Source organism: Conger conger, chromosome 17, assembly GCF_963514075.1.
Source record: "Conger conger chromosome 17, fConCon1.1, whole genome shotgun sequence".
Taxonomy (NCBI): domain Eukaryota; kingdom Metazoa; phylum Chordata; class Actinopteri; order Anguilliformes; family Congridae; genus Conger; species Conger conger.
Window position 1 is genome coordinate 12,991,408 of NC_083776.1, and position 15,272 is coordinate 13,006,679.

At 48.5% G+C, this 15,272-nt stretch overlaps 1 protein-coding gene across 5 annotated transcripts in view; it reads right to left on the reverse strand.

The window, feature by feature from the left end:
* Window positions 1-15,272, reverse strand: part of atp11a (ATPase phospholipid transporting 11A) — a 60,684-nt gene that overhangs the window by 34,209 nt on the left and 11,203 nt on the right. For all 5 annotated transcript variants that reach the window (XM_061225846.1, XM_061225845.1, XM_061225848.1 and 2 more), the window contains exon 2: window positions 49-171. In XM_061225846.1, coding sequence (XP_061081830.1) covers window positions 49-171 — 123 coding nt within the window. The remainder of the gene's footprint in view (window positions 1-48; window positions 172-15,272) is intronic.

Sequence of the window (15,272 nt, forward strand, 5' to 3'; positions counted from 1 at the left end):
CGTATGTACATTAGTAAGCATGCTGCTGAGATTTTGCCGAACTCTTACCTTGGAGGAGACTATGCGGTTGTCGGGGTAACGCTGAGGGATGTAGGCCTCTGTTCCCGGAGGGGGCTGCCGATGACCGATGTACACCGTCCGACTGTCCACCCAGTTCTCCTCTCCCGCACACTGTCACGAAGAAAGGGCAGAGGTCAAGGGTCACAGTGGACATGGCAGAGAGTACGCCCTTCATCAATTTTTTTTTACAAGGGACGCATGAAAAGCTCCCCAGTTGGCTTAGACAGAGACTGCTTGGCCACTCATTCCAAGGGTACACCCGGCGTCCTGGTGCCTGGGCCTTTAAATCAGGGGAAGGGATTAGAACAGGCCCTTTGATCATCCGCACCCGCACTTCCCGTAATGACTTTCTCCACACCCATAAAAAGAGGGCAGTGCATGGCGGTGCGTAATGATTCTGCACTAACCGCCCCGTCACACGCGGGAGCCGGCGAAGGGGACGCGTTTAAAAATAAAACCCAAAGTGAGTAAGAGCCATGGCGGGGCGCCGAGGCAATCAGAGCTGAAGTTCAGGGAGTGCGACCCGGTGCCAGGGAGGGGGGTGGGGGTGGGGAGCAGCGATGCAGGGCGCCAGGAGCACGGACCCCACGCGCCAAACGAGGGGCTCGATCCGACCCCGATGTCCGCTCCGCTCCCCTGCAGTCAGAGCGTTCCCGAGAGGCACACGCACACGCTCGTCACGAGCAGAGCAGATTCGGTTCATTACCGTTCATTAAATAAAATACTACGACTACAAAAGACAACCGTCCAAGAACAATGATGCCTCTGACATTATTTATGTCCGTTTTCATGTCCTCCGTTGATTTATTTAACTTATTTGGGAAACAAATTATCTGATGACATGCAAGTCCCCATGGAAATTAATTTAGTCAAGAGTATGCTTTGACCCAAAAGATTTGTTCTCGTATTGACCCATTTTTTCCCTTGGGGGTGAGGCATCCACATTTGCCTTTGCTCAGTTAGGATCTTTTCAGAAATATAAACCTCACTGAGAGCAGTGAACCACAACTCTGAAAAGACATGCCGCATCTTCTCCTCAACTCTCCCTTCTTTCTAAGTTTTCAGGAACGCAAAGATCCAATAGCAGAGTGAAATAAAAAGTTAGTAAGTACACCTAGTCTCAGACTGTAGTCACTGAATAAACGACAGTTGAACTGGAAATGACTCGTCGCTCGGACGTCATGGGCCCAAACCCACATATAGCAAGCCCTTCTGTTTTTGGCTTTACCCACAGGCCTTAAAATAATGCTAGGGCACAATGACAAATAGAAACGTGCTGCAGACTTATCTGGAGTAACATCCTGCGTCAACAAAAGGTTACTCGCCATGGTGAGAACACACCCAAGTGTGACTCAGACAAGAATGTGTCTCCCAGGCCTGAACAAAGAGCAGACAGAGCTGATACACAACACAGCAGAGCACTGGTTCCCAGCAACAGCCTCTTACAGGACGGCCCACGCTGTAGCACTTCAGCCTTTCAGGAAACAACTGATTTTCCAGAAAATGACAACTATGTTTGACCTATCAATGCCCACAGCTCCACCAACCAGTTATGTTTCATGGTTTGCTCGTTACTGAGCCAGAAGCAGGGATTACATTTAGCACCCAGAACTAGGCAAGGAATGGTTCTGTTGACCAACAGAACTGCACCGTACTTAGTTCTGGGAGCCATGAGCCAAATGTAGTCCCTGTCTTTGTTCAGGGCAGGGAGACATTTGTCACTGAGTCACAAGGATGTGTTCCCACCATGGTTGACCAACAGAGCCTGGGACCTGCACTACAGTAAAGTATGCTGGTGGAAAAATGCTATCAGACATACTATATCTCCATCACCCAGTTACATAATAAATTGGGTCTGAAATCAACCGAGGATCATGAGTGCCATAAAAGGCATTTCCAGGAAGATGTCCAGAAGGGGCTTATGCTTTCTATATACCTTGAATTATTGATATACATTTGAGATTATTAAAACTGCGGAGGATTAAAGGAAGCAAACGGGCTGTCTCTCACTCTCTCTCGCTCTCTCTAAACACCTAAATGCTTACGAACTGCACTGTAGGCAACCCCTTCTGTTTTTTGGGTTTAGCCACAAGCCTTAAAATAATGCGAGTAATGCAGGACACAATAAAATAGAAATGTGCATCAGACTTATCTATAGCAACATCCCACATAAACACCATGGCTTTGGTGAGACCAGACCCCAGTGACTTATGGAGGAATGTGTAATCACAGCCCTAGCAGGGAGGCTTAAGGACCAGTGGGAGCAGCAGCTGGTCGGTGAAGCCCTGCTCTCCTCTGAGCCTCGCAATCCTAATCCTCTCTGCTGGGACGCCCGGTGAGAGAAGCAGAGAGGCTCCCCAGCCTGCCTGGCTCCTCGTCTCCCCCCCTCCTCACCCAACCCCTTTGTTCCTCTAAGACAGGGGTGCACAACTCCGGTCCTGGAGGGCCGGTCCGTGAGCTGGTTTTTGTTCCAACCAATTACTTTCATTTATTTTTCTGACAGCTCTATAAATTATGTCGGTTCACCCCTGTAGTTGAGCACAGTGAAATCTTTAGGATACACTAGCAGTCTCCGGCTGTAGCTGGTGCACACGCAAACGTCTGATCAAGACATTATTTAGCAAATTAAATAAATGAGTTGGCACAAAATCCTGAAGTGGATCGGCCCTTGCTGTGAACCCCGGCTCTAAGAGGACCGAGGAGGGGCACCGGTGTCGCACCAGTCCAGCTTGGGGCAGACTCCAGCCCTCGCGCCCCAGTGCGGCGTTACCGTGAGATCGCTGAGTGGAGTCCCCTCCTCCCCTCCACGGTAATCAGGGCTGACAGTAATCCGCAGGGGGTGAATGGGATTGTGTTTTTCGGGAAGCTCGCTGGCCCAGTTTCCTACACAGGGCTTCGGGTTAACTTGTGGCATTTGTGGGGATGAGGTCATTAAACCGCACGGTCGACTCGACCACCTGAGGGAGGGGGCCTGCTGGGAGACCAGAGATCTCAGCTGCAGACTGCACCCCCTCTTGCTGACTTTAATTAATTTATTGCTTAATTGGCATTTCTGGGTAAGAGGGAGGTGGAAGGGAGCTTTAATTAAAGAGAAGTACAGTTGGAACGACTTAGGAGATGGAGACCGCAAAACAACGGCTACAACCTGCTGTCAGTTGACACCAAGGACAACCTACTCTGGAATATAATAATATATAAATAATATAAATGACATAATAATATAATATAGTAATATATAGTAACTATGAACAAATACATTCATGTACTATTAAATTTAGTCATGTATCATGGCAACCCTGATCAATGTTGCGTATGAGGAACAAAGAGTTGTCCAAAGTTAGCATCTTCAGTGGAGTGCAGTGACACGTGCACACACAGACCACGGACACACATGTGCAGGCACACACACGCACGCAGACACACACACAGACAGACACGCATGCAGACAGACACGCAGACACGCATGCAGACAGACACACTGACACACACACAGACAGACACGCATGCAGACAGACACGCAGACACGCATGCAGACAGACACGCAGACAGACACGCAGACATGCACGCAGACATGCACGCAGACATGCACGCAGACACGCACGCAGACACGCACGCAGACAGGCATGCAGACACGCATGCAGACACGCATGCAGACAGACACGCAGACAGACACGCAGGCAGACACGCACGCAGACAGACACACAGACGCGCACACAGTCGCACACACACACCTCCTGTCACACTATCTGTTCACAGTGGCAGAGCACTCTCCAGTAGCAGGATTATCCCCATGAATGTCCCATTGTTTCAGGCACTCACCGTCTGCCAGGACCCACAACACCACTGCCCTTCTTACAGACAGGCACAGAATGAGCCCAGCCCAAACACTGGACACAGAGCATGCTTTCATACTTATTTTTTCACACAAACTGACTAGATAGAGACAATAAAGGTAAAAATAATTTTACACAGGTGTAGGAACCGTGTATAAAACGAGCCTTCCGGCACAATCACGTTTCACGGACAGGCCTAAAGGTCTCATTCCAAGGCTCAGTTTGCCTGATTCACAGGTGTGGCAGGTGCCAGGGCGGGTACCCGCCCACACATTCTGGGAGAGGCTTTTTTTTAAACTCCTTTATTCCCCCTAAAGCTTCAAGCCCAGGCAGATCCTTAAAAGATTCACTTGAAAACATCAGCAGTGTAATGCTGCGCTGTAATGTGATGCTATAAAGTTCAGCCACTTGGCCCCTTAAGTGCTTTACGCAGCAGGAAGAAACTGCAGTACCTTACCTAGCCTAATATTCCAATGTGGCACAATGTCCAATATACAAAAATGCGATTACATTCAGAAAAAAACGATTAAATTATGCACATTTCTCTAGTTTATAAGCACTGCGTCATCACTTGTAAAAGGGGACACAGTATATCAACACTTGCAACGCCTGCGCTTGAATTCAAGCATTTATATTAACACACATTAATACATGCACAGGTTATAACATATAAATATAGAAAAACTGCTGAGCAAGTATTAGCTGGGTGACATTTGCTCCGTAGTCTTTTTTTCCCCCCTGTGTAATTAGTGCGCTTATAGGCTCATTTTTTTATGGTGTCTCTAAGATCGGTGACCCCACAAGACTGCGTGACGATCAAGCTGAACGTCCAGGCCAGCGATGGGGCTGTGTGAGGACCAGAGGCAGGGCCGCGAGTTGGGAAAACAGTTAAGAAATTTTAAGCAACAGGGCAGAAATGGTGCCAGACCATGCATGGCGGTCTATAACTCTCATGGGAACGGTGTAGATGGTGCACACCACCATGGACACTGCACCATAATGGAATGCAATGAGTAATGTTCCAGAACCAGAAGGATTGCATCTCCGCTATGGTGGCTGAACATGAAACACTTGGAAGCTGAGGGCCGTCTATCTCCCTCCCACCCCTCGCCCTCCCTCTCCCAAAAATTCCCGGTCTCCCTCAGCAACGGTCCTGACACCCCAGAAAGACAAGAGGATCTCTTGGAGAGTAGAGGGGGCAGTGGTCTGAACTAATCTCTAAAGCCAATAAAGTAAGAGACCAGCTAAGCCAATCAGGATCTTCCAATGCGACGGGTCAGCTGAGAGGGACGCGGCACAGTAGAAAACCAGACGAACTGACCACCTGATCTGAGGACACCGATAGTCTCCCTGACAACAGAGACACCGACGCCTAACTGAGCCAGAACTGTGACCACGCATCACACCCTGTTCCCCCGTCATTAATTGCAAAACTGCTTTCCCGGGAAGTGTATAGCCTGGGTGTCTCCTGTTCTCTTTTAGAAGATAACGCCCATTTCCAATGGAACTTACAAGAGAAAAGCCTTGGAAGGCTTATGTTTTTCAAAGAAATAAATCCTCAAAGGTTTGGGCCATGCAGACTTGTGCCGACTTGGTGTGTAATGTTAAAATAATTCAGTGTGAATAAAATCGACAGCAAACGACAGCACATGGCTGGTCAGCCATTTTGGAAAGGTTGGCTGGGTACACTAATCATCCATATCCATTTCAAAGCTTCATTTCTTACCTGTACTCATATGTCTAAGCTAAACAACTTTTCCAAATCTGTTCTTCCAGATAAAAAAAAAAAAAATCATACTATTAATATAATTCATGCATCTTGTTGCTTTAGATAAACTCAGACTGCTATGTGTGTGGAGGAGAAAGTAAACTGCAATAAATTAAGATCTGAAATCACATGCAACAGAAGTTCCAGGCGGATCTATTCATCCGAGAAATCCTATAGGTCAGCCATGGAAGGGCAACACAAGGACCGAAATAAGCCGAAACCAAACACCACGTACGCCAGGGTCATAAGTCAAGCATTTATGGCTAGGTTTGCATTTGCATGTCTAGCATTACCCGACAGCGTGCAGTTTGCAATCCTAGCAGGTTAACAGGCTGTTGTGTAACACTGCAAAAACACCGCACAAAAACAAACAAACAAATACATACACACACTTCACAGACATTTTCTCCTGCTCTAATTTTCTAGGATTAATACAGAGCTGTGGCCTTTTGAAAAGCCTTAGCAAATTTTGCTGGAGAAACAGAACAGAACAAACAAAGTGTTATTAAGCCACAGCAATTAAAGTGGAGTCTCCTGAAAGCATTCAAATGCGGTGGCACCCGTCCAGTCAAAACCGTGTAGGGGAGCTCGGAGCTCATAACTGCATGTGCCCTTTGCACTGGAACCGGATCAGAGCACTGCTGCAAACAGCGCTATTTCAGACCCTCCACGATGCACCGGGCACGTGCAGGGTACAGCAGGCCACAGGGTACACAAGTGGCTCAAATCCACAGCTAGCAACCGTCTATAAAACGTGTAACACAGAACATTTTACAGTGTTTTGCCAGCCATGTTAAACTATCCCTGAAAATGTCACTCACTACATGGTCTCACCGAGCATACTTTATGTATTACGAGTGTGGTATTTCTTCGAATATTGCAGTACATTATGATTTCTTGCCAAGCATATGACCTTATAAAGGGGTGAACTACACTTCACAGCTGAATGGGTTGAGGTTGAGTACACGCTCTCTCAGCAGTGCAGCTTTCTGGTCAGAAAGCGAAGTTGTCGGAGGAGCATTCCACACAGTCACCTGAAGCTGTAACCCACCCTGCCCCCCGTGTTGGGTTGCAGGACACCAGCGTCTGCACGAGCCAGGAGCTCGGAGGCGATAGGGTAGTGTTTCCTGAAGAACAGACGCTACGCGCACTGACATTGAGCGGAGCACTGAAACGTGGGTGTGCGTTTGCATGCGTATGGAAGTCCCACAGGCCCCCATAAGGGACTGGAGCCTCCCCCCGCCCCCAGTCACAGTTATAGCCCTGATGACAAGAAGAGTTACGTGTGCGACTGTATGTAAATCTAACCCTGTTGATTCCACTGAGGCGTCCATTAACACTTCCACCCATCCAACAGCAGGCTTAGCACGTGTGGGGCAGCAGAGTACAGTGCAGGGGGCAGTAGAATATGAATATGGGCAGTAGAATGGGGCAGAACGGAACAGTGTGGGGCAGAAGGGCATGGTACGTGGGGCAGTTGAGTACGGTGTGGGGCAGATGGGCATAGTGTGTGGGGCGGCAGAGTACAGTGTGGGTTTCAAACAGTCGAGCGGTTAAGTGTCCTTTTCCCCTCCCAGCCAAGGAAGGTTGACACTTTGCCTACAGTGAAAACCTGGACCCACCACTGTAGCCTTAATGTGAGTGTGACAGACAGCCCGACAGACAGCCCAACAGACAGACAGACAGACAGACAGCATGACAGACAGCATGACAGACAGCATGACAGACAGACAGACAGCATGACAGACAGACAGACAGCATGACAGACAGACAGACAGACAGACAGACAGCATGACAGACAGACAGACAGACAGACAGACAGCATGACAGACAGACAGACAGACAGACAGCATGACAGACAGCATGACAGACAGACAGACAGCATGACAGACAGCGCGACAGACCAACAGACAGACAGACAGACAGACCAACAGCATGACAGACAGTGCGGCAGACAGACAGCGTGACAGACAGACAGCCCGACAGACAGACAGACAGCGTGACAGACAGACAGCGTGACAGACAGACAGCCCGACAGACAGACAGACAGACAGCGTGACAGACAGACAGCCTGACAGACAGCGCAACAGACAGCGCGGCAGACAGCGCGGCAGACAGCGCGGCAGACAGCGCGGCAGACAGCGCGGCAGACAGACACAGCCCGACAGACAGACAGCGTGACAGACAGACAGACAGACAAACAGCCCGACGCAGGTGTGAAGCGGAGCAGATGTGAGAGGTTTAACACCCTTTTTGTTTACCAGGCGCACACTTAAAAGGATTCTCTTGATCCAAGAGGCAGCTCAGCCGGGTTTCCTTTTATCGATTAGCTTTTAGCTTTTGGCTGCTCCGCTCGCGGATCGTCTACATTTAATCAAATAAAAGTAAGGCCCGTCAAATAAAAGCGCAGGCGGCTTAGGGGAAACCGTATCTGCCATTCCCCAGCTGCCGTGTCATCCCGGCGCTATTGTGCCGGGGTGTAAACGAACACCGGCCTTTGTATTTGGGCAAAGCCACCGTTTTCACTGCTATGGTCATTTATAGAAACGTGCGCTCTCTCATTACAGCAGATACACTGAGTGCTGCCCCCTACAGGCAGGGAGGTGAGGGATGAGGGTGCCCTTTGGCCAGCCTTCACCTGCCGTCTCCACATTGCTCTCCCTTGCGCGCGAGTGCCGTGTTTAGCACAAAGCCCTGTTCCCCAAACTCCCGTGGCTCTCACTGCCATCTCTGACATCACCGTTTCTAAATTTAAACGGTTTGCTTACAAGCGATTGGCACGTTTCATAAGACCTTGTGTTCTACCGAGAGGAGCTACACGGTGGGAGTCATTTCTTCAGTTAGACACAGTGTGTGAGGAAGGTTAAGATGGCCGCGCTAGACCGGGGTTAAGGAAGGGTCCGGACTCCTGTCTCTGACCTGCTGGCCCCTGCTCCTCAGTCTTGCTGAGCCCAGTGTGGGGATACAGGGGGGGTATTAAAGTTTAATACCACATTCCGGCAGACATGGGCCGATGGGGACGGGATCGCTTTACACAAGCTGATCCAGGACACACTCGGCCATGTTGCGTGTGAGTGTGTGTCTGCAAGATGGCAGTTAGATCTTTCCTGCAGATGCAAGCAGGAATGCCATAGCTCTAAACATCTAACTCCACACCCTCACACCCAACGTAACTGCCGTCATTAATTAGTGCTGCACGATAGGAAGAATATATGCGATATGTGACGACGTTGTTGAATATTGCTATGACTATATGATAAATAAACGAATATTGAAGTGTGCGCAGTTTTAATGTCATTTCTGTATAGCTTATACCTCTGCGCCATTTCAGTTGTAAATTATAGATGGTTTTGAGAGGTACTTTACAAATTAATAAGTAAATTAATTCAAAATGCATTAAGGTTATACTGTTACACCCCAGTGACTCGTGTGGAGAATGGGGCTGGGTGCACACAGGGGCACAACAGGAGCCGTGGCGAACGGGCGAATGGGAACGCAGAGATGCGGATGACACGCTAATCTTTTAAAAGCCGGAGCGCGGCCCATGAACTCAATCTGGGCAGACACGGGAGCCCTGACCCCGGCACAGAGCTCCGGACTGGGCCCTGGCGCTCACATCCTGGAACTGTGACCACAGACAGGCGGCGTGGGGCGGACAGTCCCCCCTGTGAGCACCACCACCAAAACACTGTCCTGCACAGGCCAAAACCAACAAGCTCCAAAAATGGGGCCCACCGTTCAAGCAGATCTGTTGGTTCCTACTGTGTACTTTCAAAAATAAAGGTGTATTACATTACATTAATGGCATTTGGCAGACGCTCTTATCCAGAGCGACGTACAGTTAAGCAGGAGACAATCCTCCCCGGGACAAATGCAGGGTTAAGGCCGTGCGGATCTTATTGTGGCTACACCGGGGACCAAACCACCGATCTTGCGGGTCCCAGTCATGTACCTTAACCACTACGCAACAGGCCGCCCATGTACAAATGCTTGTCGCTGGGGTGATACCCTATAGGTATATGAAACTGTAACCAGTCAGCAATATACAATTAACTTGCGCCTTTTTTTCTTGTAAAACATTTGTACCAAAAGAGAACATTACTGTACCTTCAGGGTAGAGTTGAGAAATTTGATCCTTGAAAGGCAAGAATGTACCTGCACCTATGGGCTGTGCACATACATTGACCCACTCTCCTCAGTCTGTGAACACTGGCCTGCTTTGATCTGCCAGCTTCAAAGGTGGCCTCGCCTTCCTGGCCTTCAGTCCTTAATGAGAACTCCATTTCAGATCCCCCATTTGTCAACATGGTAAGCGGCATATATAAAAACGGTGGTTGAAACTGTGGCACATGCATTAGTGTGTCAGGCCCCATTTGACTGCAGACACACAAGCATCTGTTCTACTTAACCACCTAATCCCTGGGAAAATGATTAAATAATTAATGTTTTAATGTTGAGTGAATTAAGTTTCTAGTCGAGCTTCAGATTTGCCTCTTCAAGAATATATGGTCTCATCACAATTCCTATCGTGAACACCATTTTTAGAGTCGTCTTCTGAAGATAGATTTTCTAGGCAATGAATGTTTTGACTCGGAGGCCTGGGATAGGAGAGCAGTTAGCCAAGCCTGTGCTCTAGCAGAACGGTTCCCTGGCGGCCATTTTATTGCCGTTAATGAGTCTCTCCAAGCAGTCTCGCCAGTAACGATGATGTCATTTTCGCTGGTGCCAGTGCTAATCCCGAGAAGCACTGCGCTCGGATGGAGGTACATGGGCCCGCCATGCCTAGAGCTGCTCACAAAACCTAAAGCCAATGCTGGCGCCATCACCAGCAGCATCATCTGGGCAATCTACATTCCTCTAGAATGTGTATCTGCATGTACCCGTTTTCATACAGACTTTTTTCATAGGATTTCTACATATATATTCTTTCTTTTTTTTAGGGCACCATCATTGGGCAAATTAACATAATCTAAATATTCTGTACTCACTTCAATCCCTGCTCATATTTAGTACTTGGATGCAAATCCTTTGCATTCAACGTTTGATAACTGTGTAACCCATAGACATGACCAGGCATCTTCCCTGACGATGATCTGCCAGGCATCTTCTGTTCCTGCTTGTTTCAAGGGCTTTTCACTGTCAGTCTCGTCTACAACAAGTCAAATACATGTTCAATTGGATTGAGATTCTGACTTTATTGTCTTTGAAAAACCCAGCTTTACTAGTATTTTTGGGGTAATTGTTTTCATAGTATGAAGCACCATCCAATGAGTTTGTAGGCATTGGCATGAACTTGAGCAGAAGAGAGGTTTCTGTACACTTCACAATTCATGCCATCAGCAGTCACACAGCAGTAATGAAGACCAGAAAGCCAGTTCCAGTTATAGCCATACATGCCCAAGACACACTAACACAAGCTCCCTCACTGAACGTTGACACCATATTAATAAGCCCTATGCCCATACATACTGTCCTGTAGCATGCCACTATTCTGTCCAACAACCCACATCAACACCCATCGACTCACCACCCCCACAGAAAGTCTAGCAGTATAAATCGGGTTTAATGAGGTTCTGCTAGCCCGAGGGGGCAGCTTTCCCATTGACGGACAGCTTTTCCCTAATGAGATTGTGACATTACGCAACGACTAATGCAGCTGTGGCACTTTGATCCTCCCCATCCCCCCCCTCCTCACAACATCAGCTCTGTGTCAAACACAAATAAACACAACACAATCCACGTGCATAACCCCCCCGCCCCTCAATCGCACATCCAATCTACTATAGATGGGAAAATCCTGACTCAAATCCTGTCTTAATCTGTCTGTTAAGTATCAGTCAAACAAAAAGGTCTTTTCAGTAGCTAAATATGCTTGTAGTTGCACAAGTAACTCAACCTTTTGAAGCTTAAAGAATATTTTGTAGATAAAATTGGAAAGTCATTGTAAATTATTTGCTCCGACAATACAGATGAGAAGCAATACTAGAAGCCTACTGACAAGGGCACAAATGGCGAGTTGTGCTGCAAACACCGTCACCGAACAGTGATCACTCTGATCCCAATACTTGAGGGAACCTGCTCCTGAACCGCCCAGTCGTGGCTCAACGAGCTCACAGGCGAAAGAGCCAATCTGCACACACAAGCCATCAACCGCATCTCTGTTGCCGTCAGCACTCCGGATTCCCAGCAACGCAATTCCATTAATATAATTATTTTTCACATCCTCAAACGCTCGTCGTTATGATCATCCCCTCCTCCGGTCACTGCGCGGGTTTCCGGTCGGCCGCCCGTCTCAGCCAATCAGACGGGTCCCGCCCATGAGGGTGGAGACAGAGGTCACGGGGTCGCCGGGAGAGAGGCCGGGAGAGGGGCCGCTCGCAGCCGAAAAACGGCAGAGGCACTGGAGCGCGGCGGGGCGGAAACGCAATGGCCGCGGGACCCACATACGCACCTGGTAGACGGATGTGGGAAGACGTTAATTAGCCTGGTTCCTTGTAACTGGGGCATGCTGGGTAGGCTAACCCCATGCTTCACTTAACTCTTGGGATTCATAACCCTGCTTGACCTGTCAAATTCGTAGCACTCATGAATAAACATGAAGCCATGAGTAGGTCAACACGAAGCCCACACAAGGGAAATAAGTCTGATTGCACAACATAATATATAGATTAATTAATCATTTTGAACATGGAGACACACCAGCACGCACCCCTGCACACATGTTTTGCTGAGGCTTCTATTAAAGGGAGTGCCGAAACCCTTGAGCATTGCATCAGTCTTTTTAGCAGAGATGAATACCTCCTTTAAGACACACATCTTCCACGGAGTGGGTAAATACACAAAGTATATATGAGATTTACCCTCCCCTACGGCTATGAAAAATAAAACCACTAATGAAGACAAGAAGATGCCTGCAGGCCAACTCTCACTCATTGAGGATTTTTATTTGGATTTTTTCTCAAGGTGTTTTTTATGAGATATATAGTGAAACCAGCAGTCACATCCCATCCCTAGCCTTGTGTTTTTTTTTGTCTGTCGTCCTATTTGTTGTCTTCTTTATCCAGGAGAACATTTTAGTTTGCCCCTCAGGGTCAACAAGCAGCTCTCTTTTCTCCTTTTCCGTGACTTGCATTCCGCCTCTTTTTTCATGTTCTAACACAACTGACGACAGCATCTGACCCAGCTCATAAACAGCACCTGCGTAGCGTCAGCCCCGGTTATTCAACGGTTAGAGCTCGATCAGTAGTGGCCAACCCTGGCCCTGGAGAGCAAACTGTTTTTGTCAAAGAAAGCAGGCAAGCCGAATAACCTCTGTAATCATCTCCTTTACCAATTAAGTGGCCAATATCGATGAAAGCCAGTTGTACAGTAGCCCTCCAGCAGCAGAGCTGGTGACTCCAGATCTACAGCATGGTCTGACCTCCGGCTCCTGGCACGAGTGTTTAAAAAAAACAAAAAACATTTTGACAAATTAAAACTGCAGCTGTGTTTTATTGCAAAGTGCTCAGGTTTTGCACCTGTTTATGGTTCCACCAGCGGCAATGCCTGCTGGGATTTTCAGGCCGACTGCACATCGCACCCAGATTCTCACCCCGCACTGCAGTGAATTTCAGTCCCCGCTCTGGCAACAGGCCAGTATTAACAAGCCAAGTGTGACACGTCGGGACAAAACAAGTTCATCCTGAGGAGAGGATGTGTGAGAGACTAGAGAGGAGTTTCTAGCGCAGTAACAGGTTAAACATGCAGGTACTGTAAGGACAGAGTGAGAGAGTGAGAGAGTGAGAGGGAGAGAGGGAGAGAGAGAAATTTGATGGAGAAGAGAGAAGATAAAGAAGCAGGAGCAGGAAGAGAGAGTAAGAGAGGGAGGGGGATTAGGGGAAATGGAAAGCCAAAGAAAAATGGAGAGTACAAGAGAGAGAAAAAAAGATCTTGGTTGACAGAAAGGAAGAATTTTCCCCTTTCCGCTCATCTGGCTTAAACCCCCAAAACCTGAAGATCTGAGCATAAGATACCACCAGTGGAGTGCAGATGACTAACTTGCACCTGAACACGATGGGCTTACACGATGAACAACTATGTAACTATGCCTTGCAAGGACTGTCTGGGGTACAGACTCCGTCCTTCACTTCACTGATAAGAGCAGAGTTGAGAAAAACAGTTCCTGCTGGAGCATAACAGACTCTTCCTGCTAGAGCGCAGCCGACTCTTAAGCCTGGTACTCATCCTTTGCTGCAGTGCTGCTGCTGCTGCTCTCAGTGACCTTGAGCGCTTTTATGTTAAGCGCTCTGGATAAAAGCGTCCATTAAACGAATGTAATGCAATGTAACTTCCTGGGACCAGGAACAGAGCCAACCACCAATACCAACCGCCACCCCCGCCCCCCGTCCCCCCGCCCCCCACCCCCATGCTATCCCAGGCTTCCAAGCAGTCCCACCTACACCATCAGGAACCATGGAGGCCAACAGACAATAGTCAGCTAGCACAGCTGAGGAGCGATGCAGCTGCAGTCTCTACGTAACAATTGCCAACTTGACAAAAAAATAGTTCAAAAATAAAGTGCATGCGAGTTTTGCTGCGAGTCGTAGGTGGAAAAGTATTCCCGCTAGGGAGATGGGCCTACACCTGAGCAGCAGGCAGCAGTGATGCAGGCAGTGGCATAACACATCCAGACTATAAAGGTCCTTAATGCATTCAGGGAAAAAACAACAGACTCTGTGGACAACAGGAAAAATACACTCCAAGTGACACCAACCCACCAACCAAGTTCTGAACCCTTGTGAAACCAGCAAGTTTCAGAAATGTAAAGCATTGCAGTCACGAGTGGGGGATTTTTTTTGGGGGGGGGATAAGCAGTGGGCCAGCCCACTCGAGCTGGTCTGCCCGGGAACCAAAGGGCAGCCTCCATCACATGCTCCCTTCATGACTTCCTGTAACAAGCCCAACATTGTTTGCAACAATGACGCAGCCTACCCAGGTCCCAGACTGGGAGGGAGGCAGTCTGGCCCAGAACACAGGGGGAAGGAAACACACAAGCTTGCAGCAGCTCGAATCAAGAGCCTCATCATTCCCTGGGTGCAGCTGAATCCCATGGCACATTTCTAAACCTTAAGACATAAGGCGAGTGTGTTACAGGTACGTACTACTATATGGCATACACAATTCAGTAGTAGTAGTAGTAATAACTAATATCCCATCCCACAGATGTACAACCCACACAGGAGTGCCATGACTGTGAACAGTGGAGAGAGGTGTCCCATCATGTTAGCTCTCTGGGACACCAGGATCTATGCTGGCAGCAGAGACAAGGGGGATAATGAGGAGATGAAGGCAGGCCGCTCCATCTCCCCGCACCTCCCCCCTTCACCGGGACAGACCGGGCCAGGGAACAGCAGCAGGGGCTGGAGGCTGCCGTGGTCCACACTCACGCAGAGAGCCAATTAACAGGAAACTGCTATCTAATCTCCATCAACGCTGGGCTCTGCTGTCTTTCGGTTGCTGGATCATCCAGATTCCGCCAGGACAGGGCAAACTCAAGTTTGGTTGCTGAACTGACTTGGGTCTTTGTCATCACATCTGGACAGCTCTATTTTTAACCCCTCAGATTAGTTATC